This window comes from Stegostoma tigrinum, chromosome 8 (genome assembly GCF_030684315.1).
Source record: "Stegostoma tigrinum isolate sSteTig4 chromosome 8, sSteTig4.hap1, whole genome shotgun sequence".
Lineage (NCBI taxonomy): Eukaryota > Metazoa > Chordata > Chondrichthyes > Orectolobiformes > Stegostomatidae > Stegostoma > Stegostoma tigrinum.
Genome location: NC_081361.1, coordinates 102,543,156 through 102,563,355, shown reverse-complemented (window position 1 = coordinate 102,563,355; position 20,200 = coordinate 102,543,156). Strand labels below are relative to the sequence as shown.

Genomic DNA, 20,200 nt, shown 5'->3' with positions numbered 1-20,200 from the left:
AACCATACATTATCTTGTAAGTTTCTATTAGATCTCCCCTCAACCTTCTAAAGTCTAATGAGTACAATCCCAGGATCCTTAGCCATTCATCATACGTTAAACCTAACATTCCAGAGATGATCCGTGTGAATCTCTGCTGGACATGCTCCAGGGCTAGTATGTCGTTCTGGTCACAGCTTTCCCACAAATATTCCCTGTACTTCCCACTGAAAGCTCACACTAAAACAGAGTTAAGATGCAGTTTCCTCTTTGTTAAGATGTGAATCTTGTAAATTACAAATTCCCTGCTTCCTATTTGTTGCTGTATCCGATAGAATCACATGTTCCTCCCGAGATTCCCAATCCCAGATCCCAGTCACTCTAATCATGGTCACACTCACTCCCTCTTCACTGCATCCCAAAACCAGCCCAGCTCGCCCCCACCTCCCTAACCTGTTCTTCCTCTCACCTATCCCCTCCACCCACCTCAAGCTCCACCCCCATCTCCTACCTACTAAACTCATCCTGCCCCCTTGACCTGTCCGTCTTCCCTGGACTGACCTATACCCTGCCTACCTCCCCAACTATACTCACCTTTACTGGGTCCATCTCTGTCTCTTTGACTGTCTGTCTCCTCTGCACCAATCTTCTCCTCTATTCATCTTCTATCCGCCTCCCCCTCTCTCCCTATTTACTTCAGAAACCCACTTCCCCATCCCCCTCTAATGAAGGGCCTCGGCCTGAAACGTCAGCCTTCCTGCTCCTGAGATGCTGCTGGGCCTGCTGTGTTCATCCAGCTCCACACCTTGTTATCCCAGATTCTCCAGCATCTGCAGTTCCTACTATCAGTCTCACACTCATTCCTGTTTACACTTTCTCTCTGCTCACACCACTCCCCACTCACAAGCACTCCTCAACAACATGCACTCCCTGTTCACACTTGCTCCCTGTTCACACTCAACCACTGCTCACACTTGCTCCCTCCTTGCTCACACTCTCTCCCCATTCACATGTGTTCCCTGATCACACTTGCTCCCTGTTCACACTCACTCACTCCCCTTGCACATTCCTTCCCCTTGCACACTCACTCCCAGCTCACACTCACTCCTGGCTCACACTCACTCACTCCTAGATCATATTCACTGGCCACTCATACTCACCCCCTGTTCACATGCAGTCCCCACTCACATTCACTCCCCGCTCATACTCACTCCACACACACTCACTCCTCACTCACACTCACTACTCATTCACTCACTCACTCCGTGATCACACTCTCTTTCCATTCACACTCATTCACTCCCTGATCACACTCCCTCCCTCTCCATTCACACTCACTCCTTGTTCACATGCACTCCCTATTCACTTTCATTCCCTGCTCATACTCACTCTCTGCTCACATTCAGTCCCCACTCACTCTCACTCTCTTACTGCTCACTCTCATTTACTTCCTGCTCACACTCACTCACTTCCTGCTCACACTCACTCAGTGTTCACACTCACTCCCTCCCCATTCTCAATCCCTCCCTCTTAACACCATTCCCTCTCCTTTCACACTCCCTCCCTCTTCACACTCATTCCCTCCCCTTTCACACTCCCCCCTCTTCACAATCACTCCATCCCCATTCACAATAACTCCCTGCTCACATTCACTCCCCGCTCACACTGTGTTTACACATTCACTCCCCAGTCACACTTTGTGCATACACTCACTACTCGCTCACACACACACTGTTCACATTCACTCCCTGTTCACTCCTACACTCGATCCATGGACAATGAGGGGAGAGGGATGTTTCAGCCTGTTGAGTTCCCGATACTGGAATGGTCCCTGGTTTCGCAGCTCACAATCAGAGGGTATCACTTTGAACTTACGGTCACTGGGGGTTTTGTCCGGGAGGCCTGGAGAGAGAGACAGAGAGACAGAGAGAGAGTTAGTGAGACGGTGAATTAACAATCCATATTGATCACCAAACACACAGCGAGATTGTCCCGAGACAGCGAGAGACAGAACAAGCCGGGAATTCATGCACTATCCTCCTCAAAGTGCTCACGCCCACATGAAGAGAGACTGAGCAGGTCACTGAAACACTCACAGCACAGAAAGACTTGATTGGAGTGAGACTGTAATATTTCTGAGTGTGAGCAGTGAGACAGTGAGATCACTGAGAGTGTTGCGATGTAATCATGGAAAGGCAATGACCTGAGGCATTATCGCTCGGATATTATTCCAGAAATCCAGGTCACATTCCTGCAGATCAGGTTCAAATTCCTACATGAGCGATGTTGGATACTATTCCCATATGTCAGGTTCCTGATCTGAGTTTAATGCCCTGAATTCCATCATGAGCTAACAGAGTCACACTTCCATCATTTCCAAATATCTCTATCCTTCAAGATTCCTGTCCCAATACGAGGCTCAGGAATGCCTAACAAACAATACATATTCATTTCTATTTGTCCCCTCAGCTTAACCTTTCTGGGTCAAATGCTCCATGAACTCAGATACACAGCCTTCAGTTTTATCCTGTTACACTGTGCAAACTCTCACCGGTTTGTTAAATCTTCCAGTCAGACTCACCATCGCTGCCTGTCGCAATCTGTTCATCATTTTTCACATTAATACCCCTTCTCTTTCTGTGGCCTTGATTCTGTGACTTAATACACATTCCCAGAATTGATCATTTTCCCTCGATATTCAGTTTACAATTTTCTCAGCTTTCCTGGTTTTGGTGTTGGTAGGACCCCCAGCCCTAGTACAGATCAGCTGGAGATCATCCCATTGCTCCCGATCCTCGTGCCCCCCAGAACATTGCTAGTGCCCCACAGCTCAGACCCATTCTGACCCCCAGCCCAGGTGTCTCTGAGCCACACCTTACTTCCTTTAATCTGATTCAGTTGCTGCTGGTTTGCCTGTGGCTCTGTGAATAATATCGAGACGATGTCCTGTCCAGCTTTGGGTAATGTCCCAAACCCTGGCACTGGGCAGCTAGCGCCGATGCTGAGCTGACCCTGTTTGCTGCACAGAGCCCTGGCAGTGCCCCTCACTATCCTGTCCCCAGTCACTACATGCCCTCCTACTCCCATCTTTCACACAGCTTCCTGTGGCACAGTGTCCCCACATCCCCCCGCGCCCCCAATCCTGCCCCACCCTCCACAGCCCTCACTCTCAACCAGACAAACTGAAAGACCCTGAAAGCTGACGAGAAACTGGAAAAACTGAGGCTCCTGATCTCCTTCCCTCGAGGACCCCTCACAGAACATCAACAACCCGAGGGAGAGGTCACTCAGACCCTCAGCAGCAGCAATCGAGGCTCAGTGTGAGTGAGAGAGAGTATGAGTGAGTGTGAGTGTGCTAGTGTGAGTGTGAGTGGGTGTGTGAGTGTGTTAGTATGTGTGAGAGTAAGTGAGAGCAAGTGTGTGTGAATGAGTGAATGAGTGCGCTTGTGCGTGCATGCGTGTGTTAGTGTGAGTGAGTAAGAGTGAGTGTGTGTAAGTGTGTGTGTGTGCGTGTAAGTGTGAGTGAATGTGAGTGTTAATGGGTGTGAGAGTGTGTGTGTGTGAGAGCGAGCGTGTGTGAGAGTGAGTGTGTGTGAGAGCGAGTGTGTGCGTGAGTGAGTGAGTGTGTAAGTGTATGTGTGTGTAAGTGTGAGTGAATGTGAGTGTGAGTGTTAATGGGTGTGAATGAGAGTGAGTTAGTGTGTGAGAGAGAGTGTGAGTCACTAGTATCCTTACATACAGATGAGGAAGGACACTACTTTGATTGGGACAACACATCCATCCTAGGACAAGCCAAACAGAGACACGCACGAGAATTCCTAGAAGCATGGCATTCCAACTGGAACTCCATCAACAAACACATTGACTTGGAGCCAATCTACCATCCCTGAGAAAAAGAACAGGAAATGACATCACCAATGCAGGAAATGACATCACCAACCCAAGGACACCTAAACAGATAAATACAAAGCGGGACATAACACCAGCGCTTCGTCGGAGGCTCACTGATGATGTTACCTAGAATGGTGACGAAACGTCTGAAAACGAACCTTCCAGCTGAGTGAACCAGCTTACATCTCGAACACAACAAAGACCCACTCTCTTGTGGACCGAGAGGACGAGAGTGCTGTCTTGGAGGTGAAAGGAGGACGTCGGGTTGGCTGTGCACCCTTGCAACCTGTGGATCTTAATGCTGGCTTCGGCCTAACGCTGGTTCAGGGGAGCAGCCAACCTGCAACGATGGCTGCGGCAAGTGCTCGTGCCCCAGGTCAGGGGGTCCGGAACACCATCCGTGTTTCTGTAAAGAAAGTGGATGAAGGTGCACCTGTGGACCGCACCTTCTTCGTGAAGAGGGTCCTGTTGGACTGTTGTGGGTTTGCTGCTGCGGACATTTACTGCCTGCAGGATTTCCCCGGAGGAGGTTTTTACGACGTGACCTTCAGGAGTGCCAAGCTTTGCGAGCACTTCCTGGAGGTTTTCAAGGAGAAAGGAGGTGAGGGCCCCCTCTCTGTATTGACCGCTGTCCCGCTGTTTGTGATGCCAGCACAGAGGAGCCATATGGTGACTGCACACATGTACAACCCGCATGTGCCAGCAGTTGATGTCCTGACCTTCCTCGGAAGGTACGTGAAGGTGAAAGGGGGCCTAACTGACATCATGGACCCCTTTGGCATCTGGACGAGTAAGAGGCAGGTCAAGGTGACGCTGAGGATGGGCGTGGACGGGAATGTCGTACGCCCAACGTCCAGCTTTGCGATCGGCGGGAGCAGGGGCTACCTGACCTATGCAGGGCAACCTAAAGTCTGCCATGCCTGTGGTAGGTCAGGTCACATGGCGGCCGACTGCAAAGCCACCATCTGCAGGGAGGAGGGACACCTTGCAAAGGACTGCCCACCAGAGAGAAGCTGCGACCTTTGCGGGGAAGCGGGCCACCTCTATAGGGCATGCCCGCGGCGGGTTACCACCTACGCCCAGGTCGCCGGCAGGGGAAATGCGGGGCCAGCCCCCCCAGAGGAGAGGAAGGCACCAGGGCCGAGCAAGGACCCCACTAATGTGCAGGAGGGCCAGGCCGTGCAGGAGGGCCAGCCCTGCAGGATGGGCCCGAGGCCAGCAAAGCGCCCCTGCAGGCTCCGATCCCCCCCGACAACCCGGAGCCAATGGAGGCGGCGACAGGCGACCCAGGGGAGTGGACAACAGTCCGGAAAGCGAGGAGGAAGGTGCGTCGACGGGCCCAGGAACCGCAACAATCAGGCGGGAAGAGGCAGCTACAGGGGGGCTATAAGAGCTCCTCTGACGAGGAGGATTCGGAGAGGGCCCACTCGAAGCAGAAGTTAAAGGTCTCGAGGGAGAAGGAAAGCAGCACCCCGCTTCCAGGTGACGGGAGGCGTCCTGAGGCTCACTCCGACACCCAGTCAAGTGCCGCTGGGGCACTGGAGGGCCCCCCGGAACTTCCAGGCGGGAAGGAGGAAACAGCGCGTCCCCAGCCTGACCCGGAGCCGGACCCTCCTGCCTCCGCACCCCTGACGGGGTGATGCCACCTGGAAGGCAGCACGGACGGTTTCCTGAGCCCAGAAAGCGTCCAGCAGTTAGCCCGGGCAATGGGCATGAAGGGACAGATGGAGGGGCTGGACCTTGGACTTGGGGAGGGTACTGCGGTCACTGCCCACAATGGGGGTACGACTTGCGAGCATTAATGTGCACAGCGTCAAGTCAACCGTGAGATGTGTGTCTACGTTGGCCTACCTGACCACCATCAAGGCGGACCTCCTGTTTCTGCAGGAGTGCGGGATACCGCACCTCGGCAGGTACGGGAAATGGTCCGGCGCCTGGACCTGTGGGCCTTTGATCTGGTCGGGGGGTAACGAATGTCGCTCCTCGGGCCTGGCTATTTTGCTGCGGGGGCGCGACTTCACCATCTCTCAAGTTCAGGAGGTGGTGGGGGGGGGGCGCCTCCTAGTGGCTGACATCACCTACAGGAACGCTCCCCTGAGGCTGATCAACGTGTACGCCCCAGCGGTACGGAGTGAGCGGTTGGCCGTCCTGCAGCGGCTTCCACCCCTGCTGGCTACGTCCAGGCCGGTCATCCTAGGCGGAGACTTCAACTGCATCATCGATGCAGATGGAAGATCCGGCGTGGGGACAGCCAGTCGGGGGAGTCAACCGGATGTCACGTCCAGATTCCTGATGGGCACGGTGAAGGACGCCAAGCTGCTCGACATCTTCAGCAACCCTGCAGACGGAGCGCAGCGGAGGTACACCTGGTCGCGGCCAGACGGGTCTATTCACTCAAGGATAGACTTCCTGTTTGTGTCACGGGCGTTCTCGGTCAGGTCCACCGGCGTCGAGCCGGTGTTCTTCTCTGACCACTGCCTCCTGCTGGCCGACTGTCACTTATAAGACGACCAGCCGGCCAGCAAGGGGACGTGGAAGCTCAACACGACTCTGTTGACCCCAGAGAACGTCGAGGAGCTTAAGAGGGAGTACGCCGGTTGGAGAACCGTGAAACCCCTCTTTGAGACTCCGGGCGACTGGTGGGAGATGGTGAAGGAGAACATCAAGAGGTTCTTTGTCCTCAAGGGTGTTCGGAAGGCGAGAGAGAGGCGGGGAAAGCTGTCGCGACTCCAGAAAAGGGTGCAGAACCTGCTCCTTCTGCAGTTGATGGGGGTCGATGTCACGGAGGACCTCTGCGAGGTGAGGGGCCAGCAAGCCTTGCTCTTTGCCGCGGAGGCCTCCAGGATAATCTTCCGGTCCAGGGTCCGCTCCGTGGAGCAGGACGAGACGTGCTCGCGTTTCTTCTTTCAGAAGGTGCATAAAGAGAGCTCTGTGCTTAGCCGGCTGAAGGAGGACGACGGCTCGGTGACATCGTCTCGGCCCGACATTTTGAGGATCAGTAGATCCTTCTATGCCGGACTGTACGACACGAAGCCCACGGACAGCACGGCCTCCGAGTCGTTCCTGTCGTCTATCACGGAGGTCTTAGACGACGGCACGAGGGAGTGGCTGGACCGGCCGATATCCCTGGACGAGCTGACCAGACCCCTCAAGTCCTTGGAGAGGAATAGGACTCCTGGGAGCGACGGCTTACCGGTCGAGCTGTATTCTGCTCTGTGGGGCCTGGTCGGCCAGGACCTGCTGGAGGTGTACGATAGTGCGCTTCAGGCAGGGGAAATGTGCAAGCCCATGAGGAAGGGCATCATCACCCTCATTTACAAGAGGAAGGGGGAGAGGGAAGAAATTAAGAATTGGCATCCCATTTCACTTTTGAACGTGGACTACAAAATCCTGGCCAAAGTCATTGCCAACCGGGTCAGGTCTGTCCTGGAGTCAGTGATTCACCCTGACCAAACCTGTGCTGTGCCGGGCAGGAAGATCGCTGAGAGCCTCGCGCTCATCAGGGATACGATCGCCTACGTACAGGACAGGCGGGTGGACACCTGCCTTGTCAGCCTGGACCAGGAGAAGGCCTTCGACAGGGTCTCTCATGCTTACATGAGGGACGTCCTCTCCAAATTGGGGTTCGGGGAGGGCATCCGCAATTGGATCCGGCTGCTCTACGCCAACATCGTTAGCGCAGTCTCGATCAACGGGTGGGAATCGGACAGCTTTCCTGTTAGATCTGGAATCAGGCAGGGCTGCCCGCTCTCTCCTGCCTTGTTCGTGTGCTGTGTGGAGCCATTCGCCGCCTCCATCAGGAAGGACGTGAGCCTGAAGGGCGTGACTATCCTAGGCAGCGGAGGCCTTCAGGTCAAGACCTCCCTGTACATGGACGATGTCGCCGTCTTCTGCACCGATCGGTCGGTCGGTGAGTAGACTATTGGGCATCTGCGGCCAGTTTGAACTGGCCTCGGGTGCCAAAGTCAATAGGGGTAAGAGCGAGGTCATGTTCTTCGGGAAATGGGACGACAGCTCCTTCATCCCCTTCACCGTCAGGACAGACTACCTGAAGGTGCTGGGTGTTTGGTTTGGTGGAGCTGGGGCGTGCACTAGGACTTGCGAAGAGCGTATCACCAAATTGAAGCAGAAGCTGGGCAGGTGGACGCTCCGGTCCCTCTCCATTGCGGGTAAGAACCTGGTTGTCAGGTGCGAGGAGCTTTCGGTACTGTTGTATGTGGCGCAGGCCTGGCCTATTCCCTGGACCTGCGCCGCTGCGGTCACCCGGGCCACCTTCCATTTCATTTAGGGGTCGAGGATGGACCGGGTCCACAGAGACACCATGTACAAAGACCTGGGAAATGGGGGAAAGGGCGTACCGAACGCCACCCTCGCCCTGACGGCTACCTTTGTGTGTGGCTGCATCAAGCTGCACGTAGATCCTCAGTACGCAAACACCAAGTGACACTACTTACTGAGGTTCTACCTGTCCCCGGTGTTGCGAAGGATGGGCCTGGCCTCGTTGCCGCGGAACGCTCCGAGTAGTTGGACCGTTCCGTATCACCTGTCCTTCGTGGAGAAATTTTTGAAAGGAAACACCTTTGACCACAAGGCCGTCAGGCAGTGGTCAGCACATAGTATCCTCACGACCCTTCGGGAAAAGGAGAGGGTGGATCCCGTCGTGTGGTTCCCCACACAGACTGCCAAAGTCGTTTGGCAGAATGCCTCATCGCCAGAACTTTCAAACAAGCACAAGGACATTGCTTGGCTGGCGGTGAGAGGGGCTCTGCCAGTGAGATCATTTATGCATGCCCGGAATCGCTGGGCCTCCGCACGCTGCCTTCGAGGCGGCTGCGGGGGAGACGAGACTGTCGATCACATCCTTCTGGAGTGTGCCTATGCGCAGGAGGTCTGGAGGGGGATGCAGTGGTATTTGTTGAGGTTCGTCCCGAGCAGCTCCGTGACGCGGGACTCCGTGCTCTACGGGCTGTTTCTGGGGACGCACACCGAGACCAACATCAACTGCGCCTGGGGGACCATCAATGCTGTGAAAGACGCTCTTTGGTCTGCCCGCAACTTGCTGGTCTGCCTGCTGAAAGAATTGACCCCGACCGAGCGTTGCAGACTGGCGCAGTCCAAGGTCCAGGACTACGTGCTGAGGGACGCACTAAAGCTTGGGGCAGCCGCCGCCAAGGCGCGGTGGGGAAAGACCACCGTATGAAACCCCTCGTCCAGAATAGAAAAAAGGGCCCAGCTGGCGCCTTCCCCAACTGGTCAGAGGGCCAACGGGTACTGTGCGGGGAGCGACTGCCGGGGTGTTTTCTTTGCTTTTTTTTTCTTCTGTTTTTTTTTTCCTTTAGTTGGTGTACGTACCCCCGGGTAACCCGGAGCGGCTTGCATGACTGGGTAGGTGTATAAATATGTTTTATTTTTTGTACATTCTATGAATAAAGTATATTTTTTCAAATTTTAAAAAATAGTGACGAAATGTCTGAAAACAAACCTTCCATCTCAGCGAGCAAACTCACATCCAGTGAGTGTGAATGTGTGTGTGTGTGTGTGTGTGTGTGTGTGTGTGTTTGTTTGACTGAGAGAGAGAGAATGTGAGAATGAGTAAGCGTGACAGGGACTGAGGGAGAGAGACAGAGAGAAAGTGTGAGTGAGTGTGCGTGTGTGACTGTGACAGTCAGTTTGGAGACCTGTGTAGGATTGTGTGCGTGAGTGAGTGGGGTTGGGCGGTGGGGGTGGGTAGTGTGTACGGAGGGGATTGATCATTTGTAACACAGATTTCAATGTGAACCTCAGCCTCCACGTAATCCCAGGAACTTCACCGTGTTCACTGACTCCAACACGAAACAGATTGTCAAAGCCTTTAATGTAAATGAGGAGACAGTGTCTCTCAGGGCAGGAGGGTCTGTGAGCCGAGGGAGACAGGTTGAAGGGAACTGGGGAAAGCCGCAGAGAGGGGGATGAGAGGGATTGTTTTACACAGGGAGTTGTTGGGACCTGTAATGTGCTGCCTGAAAGGGAGATGGGAGAAACCACACAATACTTACAGGCCCTTTGGCCCAACAAGTCCACACTGACCCTCGGAGCATCCCACACGCACCCATGCCCCTATAATCCACCTAATTTACACATCTCTGAGCACTATGGGGCGATTTAACAAGGTCGATCCACCCTAACCTGCACATCTATGGACTGTGGGAAGGAACTAGAGCACCCGGAGTAAACCCACACAGGCACAGGGAGGATGTGCAAACTCCACACAGACAGTGACCTGAGGGTGGGATCGAACCCGGGTCCCTGGTGCTATGAGGTAACAGTGATAACCACTGAGCCACCGTGTTGTGATTCAATCATAACTTTCAAAAGGGAATCAGGGGAATCCTGAGAAAGGAACATCACAGAGGGGGCTGCTGGGAAATGGTTCCAATTTGATCGATTGGGTACAGGATGGATGCAGTGAATGGCCTCTGCCTGTGTTGTCAGGTTTGCTGTGTCAGTGTGTGTGTTTGCCTGTGTGTGTGAGTATGTGTGTGTGTGAGTATGTGTGTGTGTGAGTATGTGTGTGTGTGTGCGCGGTGTGCACGCGCATGTGCATGTACGTGTGTGTGTGTGTGTGTGTGAGTGAGTGAGAGTGTGTGCGTGTGTGTGTGTGTGTGTGTGTGTGCGTGTGCATGTACGTGTGTGTGCGTGTGTGTGTGCGTGTGTGTGCGTGTGCATGTACGTGTGTGTGTGTGAGTGAGAGTGTGCGCATGTGTGTGTGAGAGAGAGAGAGTGTGTGTGTGTGTGTGTGTGTGTGTGCGTGTGCATGTACGTGTGTGTGTGTGTGCGTGTGTGCGTGTGTGTGTGTGCATGTACGTGTGTCTGTGTTTATGTGCGTGTCGGTGTGCGTGCGTGTGTGAGTGTGCATGTGCGTGTGTGTATGTGCGTGTGCGTGTGTGTACGTGGCGAGTGTCTGCGCAGGAACACAAGAGGAAACAGTGACTGGGCTGGGATTGGGAAGCGAGGAGTTGCTGGGAATTGGGAGGGAGCTGGAAGTGAAGTGGATCTTGCAGTGACCCTGACCTGACCCTGACGAAATGTTTGCTACTCACAGACATTGGCCGTTCCTTTGGGGATAGGGAGGTAGGAGCCTGCTCTCCACGGCCGCCCTTGGAAACCATTCCTGCAGCTTTCACAATCCTGGCCTGTTGTGTTGTGCTCACATTGACAGCTCAGCCTCCCGCTCTCCAGGATGCAGTTGTTGGCATGAAGATGGCACTTACACCTGGGAACAGGCAACACGAGCTGCTTCAGAACATGCTCAGCAACTTGGTTCGATAAAAGACTCTGTGCAGAGGCTGTCTGTGTCTCTTTGAGCAGCCAACAACAACACCATTTCCCTCACTGACTCACATTCACAGCAGCAGGCAGGCCTCATGCTCATTGTCTGCCGACACATTCATCATCAGACCCTCAGCAACAACAACAACTGCAGGGCAGGAGTGAGTATCATCATCAACTCAAATACCCCAGGCCCTCAAAGAAAGACCCTGCATTTATATAGCACCTGTCACAAACTCCGGGTGTCTCCTTGCATTGCAAGCTCTTTAGCACATGCTCTTCCAGAGGGTCCATGGAAATGCCAGATGTTGTTGTAGTTTTCTGCTGCTCTGAAAGGAAGCATGTACATTTACATAGCGCCATTAACAGAGTAAACAATCCCAAAGTGTTTTCCAGGAGGAATGATCAAACCTAGTTTGACATTGAACCACAGGAGGAGTTATTGAGAGAGGTGACCATGACCCTGGCCAAAGTGGGCAGTTTACAGAGAATCACGTCAGGGGGAGTGAGGTGGTGAAGCAGGGAGGCTTGGGGAGGGAACAGCACAGCTCAGGAGCCAGGCAGCTGAAGGCAGGGCTGCCAATAATGAGTGAGGCCTTCACAGTTTGTGTGCAATCATTTCCTTCAGAGAATTAAAAAATCCGGAAAGAATCTAATCCAGGCAATCGTCCAAGTGAACCTGCAAACTCACGTCCATCCCAATGTATTCCTGCTGTGTTTGAGTTCCCCTCCTGTGTAACACCGAGAGACATTTCATTGTGTGGAAGGTGCTATAGAGAGGCACATTGTTGTTGTTTAGTAGTTGTGATTTAGTGAGGGCTCAAGTGTTTCAGTGTGTGAACAGTTTGCTCAGTGAGTCTGTGCTGATAATATCCAGTCGTTCTTTAACTCAGCACAAAGCCTCCGAATCTGCAGACCGTCCCCTGCATATTTTGCAAGTTGGCAGTTCTGGGTAAATTTTACTAAACTAAGCAAAATGCAGACTGTTCCTTGGAGGGAGTTGAAGGGCAGCATCAACATTTTACTGCTGCAGTTCTCTCATTAGTGGTTGAAGCTTCTCCTGCACTAAAACCTCGGGTGAGTCTCCCAGCAGCTGGCTCTAGAATAATGAACTAATGGTTACCAGTCCTGGAGAGAGTGAGATGGTGGGGTGAAGTGTTCACTTTTCCGGACTGAATGTAGGTTCCACACACAGGGAGGCGTTCTGTCAGAATCGTTCACAACATCAGCAGCAGCTTTCAGTAATTAAACAGGAACGTTTGGGGAAAACGGGGCGATTAGGAAGCGGGATAAACTGAATAGAGCTCTCATGGAGCTAGGACAGACTGAGGGGCTGATTGGCCTTCCCCAGAGCTGCCTGATCCTGTGACGAGATTGGGGATTGGCTGTGAGGAGAGGGCCACAGGAGATGTCCTAATGCCAAGCCTGTGGTCACACTCCTTCAGTGAACCTAGCACAGGGACACAGGACACTGCTGATTGACTACGGGAAGCAGCACAATCCATCCCTGTGAAAACACAACAGTTACCAAGGGCTCACAGCAGCTGCTCTGAGCAAAGGGAGAAAAAGGAGCGGAGGGATCTTGGGGTTCAAGCCCATAGCTCCCTGACAGTGACCACAAAAGGTGGTAAGGAAGGCATGTGGCATGCCTGGCATTATTGGCCAGGGAGGTGAGTGCAAGAGTCAGGATGTCATGTTGCAGCTTGATAAGACTTGGGTTAGGCTACACTTAGAGTATTGTGTTCATTTCTGGTCACCGCATCACAGGAAGGATGTGGGGGCTTTGGAGAGGGTGCAGAAGAGGTTTACCAGGATATTGCCTGGATTAGAGGGTGTGAACGATAAGGAGAGGCTGGAAAAACTCAGGTCGGCTTCTCTTGAGTGGCAGAGGCTGAGGGGAGGCTTGATAGAAGTTTATAAAATCATGAGACGTATAGATAGTGATGGCAGTCAGAATCTTTCTCCCAGAATTCAAACATCTGAAACTAGGGGGTGTGCATTTAAGTTGAGAGGGGAAACACTCAAGGGAGATGTGAGGGGCAGGTTTTTTACACAGAGAGTGTTGGGAGTCTGCAACACACTGGCAGCGGTGGTGGTGGGTGCAGATATGAAAGGGGCATTTCAGAGACTTTTAGGTAAGTACATGCCTATGGGATGAATGGAGGGATATGGACCAAGGGCAGGCAGAAGGGGTTAGTTTAATTTGGGCCGAATGGCCTGTTCTTGTGCTGTACAGTTCCATGTTCTATGTCCAATCTATGTTCTATGAACAATCTGTGATCTTCTGGGAAACTCCCAGAGAGAGTGATCCAATCCAGATGTGAGCCCTGAGAGGGGGACTCCAGATGTTGTCCCTGGGAGATCATCCCAGGAGGTATGAATCCCAACAATTTCCCTTAAGGATTTCCACAAGCACTGTAATGTCACTTCCCAACATTAACCTATAGGATGCTTCCAGATGTTTCTAACCAGACAGTCACTCCAGGATTATTCCCAGGAATTGGGAATCTGGATGTTTCAGGACCCAGCAGTGCTCCAGATGTTAATATGAGACAGTAATTACCCTTTCAATGTTCATCCTGCGTATCCCCAAGATGGAGACCCCAATATCAATTTGATAGTCTCCCCAATGGCCACCAGATGGTGATCCTAATGCCACACATCCACAAATGATCCTTGGATACTTCTTGCAGATGTTTCCCCCAGATGTTATCCTCAGATGTTTCCCCCCAGATGTTTCCCCTTCTATTTCCCTGAGATATTCCCTCTGACATACCTTCCAGTTTATCCCACCCCCAGATGTTTCCCTGGTACCATCCTTTTATTCCCCCAGATGTTATCCTGGGTGTTGTACCAAATCATTCCCCGAGATACCCCCTCATATTTCCCCCGCAGGTGTTTCACCTGATTTTTCCCACAGATATTTCCACCAGATGTTACCCCTAGATATTGCCCCTGGTGCTACCCCCCGGTATACCCCTGATATTCCCCCCAGATATCCTCCCTATTATTTCTCCAGATGTTTCCCCAATTTAAGCACAGATATCCCCTGATATTCCCCCCAGATATTGCCCCAATATACACACAGATGTTACCCAGATTTTGCCACTAATATACCCCTGATATTCCCCCCCCCACTGGGTGTTTCTCCTCATATCCCCCCGAAAGTCCTCCCGGTTGTTGCTCCTGATACATCCCAAGATTTTCCCCAGGTGTTGCCGCCGATATCCACTGATATTCTCCCCAGATGTTGCACCTGGTATTCCCCAGATGTTGACCTTCATATCCCCTCCAGACATCCCCCTGACATTCCCACCAGATGTTGCCCCGATATTCCCCAGATGTTGACCTTCATACCCCTCCAGACATCCCCCTGACATTCCCACCAGATGTTGCCCCGATATTCCCCAGATGTTGACCTTCATACCCCTCCAGACATCCCCCTGACATTCCCACCAGATGTTGCCCCGATATTCCCCAGATGTTGACCTTCATATCCCCTCCAGACATCCCCCTGACATTCCCCCCAGATGTTGCCCCGATATCCACTGATATTCTCCCCAGATATTGCCCCGATATTCCACAGATGTTGACCTTCATATCCCCTCCAGACATCCCCCTGACATTCCCACCAGATGTTGCCCCGATATTCCACAGATGTTGACCTTCATATCCCCTCCAGACATCCCCCTGACATTCCCACCAGATGTTGCCACGATATTCCCCAGATGTTGACCTTCATATCCCCTCCAGACATCCCCCTGACATTCCCCCCAGATGTTGCCCCGATATTCCCCAGATGTTGACCTTCATATCCCCTCCAGACATCCCCCTGACATTCCCCCCAGATGTTGCCCCAATATCCACTGGCAATCCCCCCAGATGTTGCCCCGATATTCCCCCAGATGTTTCCCCGATATCCACTGACATTCCCCCCAGATGTCGCCCCGATATTCCCCAGATGTTGCCCCGATATCCACTGACATCCCCACCAGATGTTGCCCCGATATTCCCCAGATGTTGCCCCGATATCCCCTGACATTCTCCCCAGATTTTGCCCCGATATTCCCCAGATGTTGCCCCGATATCCACTGACATTCCCACCAGATGTTGCCCTGATATTCCCCAGGTGTTGCCCCGATATTCCCCAGATGTTGCCCCGATATCCCCTGACATTCCCCCCAGATGTTGCCCTGACATTCCCCCCAGATGTTGCTCCGATATCCACTGACATTCCGCCCAGATGTTGCTCAGATATCCACTGACATTCCCCCCAGATGTTGCCCCGATATCCACTGACATTCCCCCCAGATGTTGCTCCGATATTCCCTGACATTCCCCCCAGATGTTGCCCCGATATCCCCTGACATTCCCCCCAGATGTTGCCCCCATGCAGTCGCCCCACCCACCCCGGTCCCAGGACTCCGATGGCGGAGGGTTGTGAAGGTCTCACCTGCCCCTGATGTCCAGGTTGGAGATGGCATAGAAGTACCTGGAGAGGTTGTGAGGGTTGACACTGGTGGGGCCTGTAGCAGGCCGGAGGAGCCGCAGCCTCAGGTCAGTCACAGTGAAGAAGTCCCTCAGCTCCTTGGTAGTGTCCAAGCTGCTGTACAGGGAGGCCATATCACGGAGCCAGGGTCCCCCAAACAGGGCAAACCGCGCCTGGATCTCAAATCGCACCGTCTTCTCCAGCTTCCACACATAGCCCCGAGAATACTCCTCGGTGCAGATAATGTCCAGGACGGAAGTGACACTCAGATCCCGCGCTCTCCGAGATTCCATGCCAAAGGAGCTGAGGCAGTCGGCTGCGTAGAACTGGTATGGCTGCCACGTTCGTCCATGATCGAGCGATTTCTCCAGCACCATCTGCTCTGGCCGGCCTGACTCAAAGGTGATGATAATATCCTCGGTCAGCTCGATGCTCTTACCCCAGGACAGGGTCAGATTGACCACCAGAGGCTCCGGGAACTGCCTCCATGAGACACTTTGCCAAAAGGTGTTTGGGACCCGGCCCTCATCATCCACCATTAGCTCGGGGGGGTGTGCGAGCTCAGGCGTGCGAGCGTCACACTCGTTGTTGCACATGTACGGGTTCTCCTGGAAACAGCAACCAGAATGGCACGGCGTTAGGTACGGGGTAAAACTCCCTCTACACTGTGTCCCCCATCAAACACTCCTAGGGACAGGGACAGCATGGGGTTAAGTACAGAGTAACACTCCCTCTACATTGTCCCCATTCAACACTTCCAGGACTGGGGCAGCACCAGGATAAAGTCAGAGTAAAGCTCTCTCTACACTGTCCCCATCAAACACTCCCAGGACAGAAGGTGAAGGTGAGCAAGGGGGCAGCCATTAAGATATTGAGCCAGTGCTGGAGTGGAAGTTCTGGGGCATTTGCTCGAGAGGTTTCATCGTGAGGAAGCTGAGCAAAGGTACATGTAACAACAGTTTCGCGTAGTTCAACTCTACTTTCTCTCTGTCCAGACCGATGGTAGTCAAAACAGTGGCAAGCTCCTCTTGCAGGATGTGGGAGCTCAGGAAGACTTCCAGTGTCCCTGGTGACTGCCCTGTGAATCGTGCACCCGGCTGTATGTCCTGACAGACCGCATTAGGGAACGAGAGTTGGAGATGGATGCACTCAGGTTCATCTGGATGCAGAGAACATCGTTGATAGGAGCTATAGTGAAATGGCCACTCCTAAGGTGCAGGCTTCAGGTCGCTGGGTGACCTTCAGAAGATGTAAAGGGGGAAGGCAGATATTGCTGGGTTCCCCTGTGGCCAGTCCCCTCAATAACAGGTGTACCACTTACCACCCTCCCCTCCAGCCCCATCACACCCGGCACCTTCCCCTGCAACCGCAGGAAGTGCTACACCTGACCCCACACCTCCTCCCTCACCCCCATCTCAGACCCCAAGAAGACCTTCCACATCAAGCAGATGTTCACCTTCACATCCCCCAACGTGGTATACTGCATCCGCTGTACCTGGTGTGTCTGCCTCAACATCAGGGAAACCAAGCGGAGGCTTGGGGACCGCTTTGCAGAACACCTACGCTCGGTTTGCAATAAACAACTGCACCTCCTTTTTTCTGGTGAACGGTCTAGGCCCAAAACGTCAGCTTTTGTGCTCCTAAGCTGCTGCTTGGCCTGCTGTGTTCATCCAGCCCCACACTTTGTTAACTGCACCTCCCAGTAGCGAACCATTTCAACTCCCCCTCCCATTCCTAGGACGGCATGTCCATCCTGGGCCTCCTGCAGTGCCATAACGATGCCACTCGAAGGTTGCAGGAACAGCAACTCATATTCCACTTGGGAACCCTGCAGCCCAATGGTATCAATGTGGACTTCACAAGCTTCAAAATCTCCCCTTCCCCCACTGCATCTCAAAACCAGCCCAGCTTGTCCCCACCCCCCTAACCTGTTCTTCCTCTCACCTATCCCCTCCTCCCACATCAGCGCCACCCCCATTTCCTACCTACTAACCTCATCCCATCCCCTTGACCTGTCCGTCCTCCCTGGACTGACCTATGCCCTCCCTACCTCCCCACCTACACTCACCTTCACTGGCTCCATCCCTGCCTCTTTAACCTGTCTGTCTCCTCTCCACCCTATCTTCTCGTCAGCCCATCTCCTATCCACCTCCCCCTCTCTACCTATTTATTTCAGAACCCCCTTCTCCTTCCCCAGGCCCGAAACGTTAGCTTTTGTGCTCCTAAGATGCTGCTTGGAGTGCGGTGCTCATCCAGCTCCACACATTGTTATCTCACTTAGGATACTTTTGGGGAGGCGGTGGGATAACCTTTCAGGAGCTAGCAGCAGCACGCTCAGGTCAGTGGCACTGTGACCAGCTCTGAGGCTCAGAGGGAAAGGGTGCAGTCAGGTAGAGTGACACTGATAGGAATCTGAATTGTGAGGGGGACAGACCGGAGATTCTGTGGCTGCAGAAGAGACACCAGGATTATGTTTCTTCCTGGGTGCCAGGGTAAAGGGTGTCTGAGTGGCAGAACATTATGAATGGGGAAGGTGAACAGCCAGCGGTCATTGTGCACATCAATATAAATGTATAGATAGACAGAGTGATAGGGTCCTGTGAAATGAGTGTAGGGAGGCAGGTAAGATGTTAAAAAGCAGGTCCTCAAGAGTAGTGACCTCTGGATTACTCCCAGTGTCACACGCTAGTGAGGGTAGAAATAGAAAGATAGGCCAAATGAATGTGTGGCTGAGGAGCTGGTGTAGGGGGCGGAGTTTTCAGTTCTTGGATCATTGGGACCTCTTCTGAGGTAGAGGTGACCTTTATAAGAGGGATGGGTTGCACTTGAACCAGAGGGCATTCAGTATCCTCGGGGGTGACATTTGCCTGCGTTACCTCGGACTATTTCATCTAGTTTGGCAGGAGAGTGGAACTCTGAACAAGAGGGGCCATCGAGGAGTCAGAGGAAAGTACATTAGCCATCGAGAGCAAGTTTACTATTCAGGATAGCCGGGGCACAGTAAAGGGAGGGAGAAGGCTCCTTGTTTAAAACGCATTTATTTCAATGCATGAGGCCTGACTGGAAAGGCAGATAAGCTCAGAGCATGGATTGGCTCTGGGGACTGGGATATTATATCTGTAACAGAATCATGGCTGAGAGAAGGGCAGGACTGGCAGCTCAATGTTCCAGGATACAGAAGCTACAGGCGTGACAGCATTACAAATAAATGAGGACGGGAAATTGCCCTTTTAATAAGAGAGGACATAACAACAGTGCTTAGAGAGGATATTCTTACAGCGTCATCAAATGAGGCCATATGTTAGAACTTAGAAACAAGAAAGGGATGATCACTCTGTTGGGACTGTAGTATAGATCCCCAAATAGCCCACAGGTATTACAGGAGTAGATATGTGGAGAGATTGCAGATACCTATAGGAATGTCTGAGGAGTATTTGTTGGAGAGAGAGAGATCAGAGATAATGGGAACTGCAGATGCTGGAGAATCCCAGATAACAAAGTGTGGGGCTGGATGAACACAGCAGGCTAAGCAGCATCTCAGGAGCACAAAAGCTGACGTTTCGGGCCTAGACCCTTCATCAGAGAGGGGATAATAAAATGTGAGGCTGGATGAACACAGCAGGCCAAGCAGCATCTCAGGAGCACAAAAGCTGACGTTTCGGGCCTAGACCCTTCAGAGAGGGGGATGGGGAGAGGGTTCTGAAATGAATAATTTTGTTTCCGCTGTATTGACCTGGCCACCCAGAGTGGAAAAGGCCCAAACAGGGTGGAATTTGCCAAATGTGTCCAAGAAAGTTTCTTAATTCAATAGGTAGAGGGCCCTACTCAGGAGGGTGCAGCACTGGATCTCGGCTTGTGAAACAAGGTTGGGCAAGCGACTGAAGTGTAAGTTGAAGAGCACTTTGGGTCCAGTTTTAACATAGTTATGGAAAAAGATAGGACAGGTCCACAGGTTAAGGTGCTAAACTGGAGCAGGGCCAATTTTAGGACCATTAGACAGGATCTAGCAGAGGCCAATTGTGTGAGTCTGTTTGAAATGAAAGGAATGACTGGCAAATGGGTTCTAACTCACTCAGAGATAGTAAGAACAAGAGAAAACACAGTGTTGAGCTGAATGAATACAGCAGGCTAGGTAGCATCAGAGGAGCAGGAAAGCTGACGTTTCGGGTGGGTCCTGACCTGAAATGTCAGCCTTCCTGCTCCTGTGGTGCTGCCTGTCCTGCTGTGTTCATTCAGCTTCACCCTAGCAAATGGGAGGCTGTTAAAAGTGTGATATCAAAAATCCAGGAACAGTGTGTCCTTGTTAGTGTGAAGGGAAAAGCTGGCAGGTTTAGGGATCCCTGACTGACCAGGGATATTGAGGCTCTGGACAGGAAAAAGAAGAAGGCAGACATTGTGTATAAGCTATTGGGCTCAAGTGAATCCTGAGATGACTATAAGAAGTGTAGGAGCACGCTCAGGAGGAAATTAGAAGAGCAAAAAGAGAGGATGAGATGGATCTGGCAAACAAGGTTAAAGATAATCCCATGAGGT

General features: G+C 52.6%; 1 protein-coding gene across 5 annotated transcripts in view; it reads right to left on the bottom strand.

Annotated features, from left to right (window-relative positions):
- The window catches only part of LOC132209911 (netrin-G1-like), a 141,347-nt gene that overhangs the window by 8,177 nt on the left and 112,970 nt on the right, over window positions 1-20,200 (bottom strand). For all 5 annotated transcript variants that reach the window (XM_059648202.1, XM_059648204.1, XM_059648205.1 and 2 more), the window contains 3 exons: window positions 15,632-16,275; window positions 10,950-11,122; window positions 1,855-1,881 (listed from right to left, as the gene is read on the bottom strand). In XM_059648202.1, the coding sequence (XP_059504185.1) occupies window positions 1,855-1,881; window positions 10,950-11,122; window positions 15,632-16,275 (844 nt within the window). The remainder of the gene's footprint in view (window positions 1-1,854; window positions 1,882-10,949; window positions 11,123-15,631; window positions 16,276-20,200) is intronic.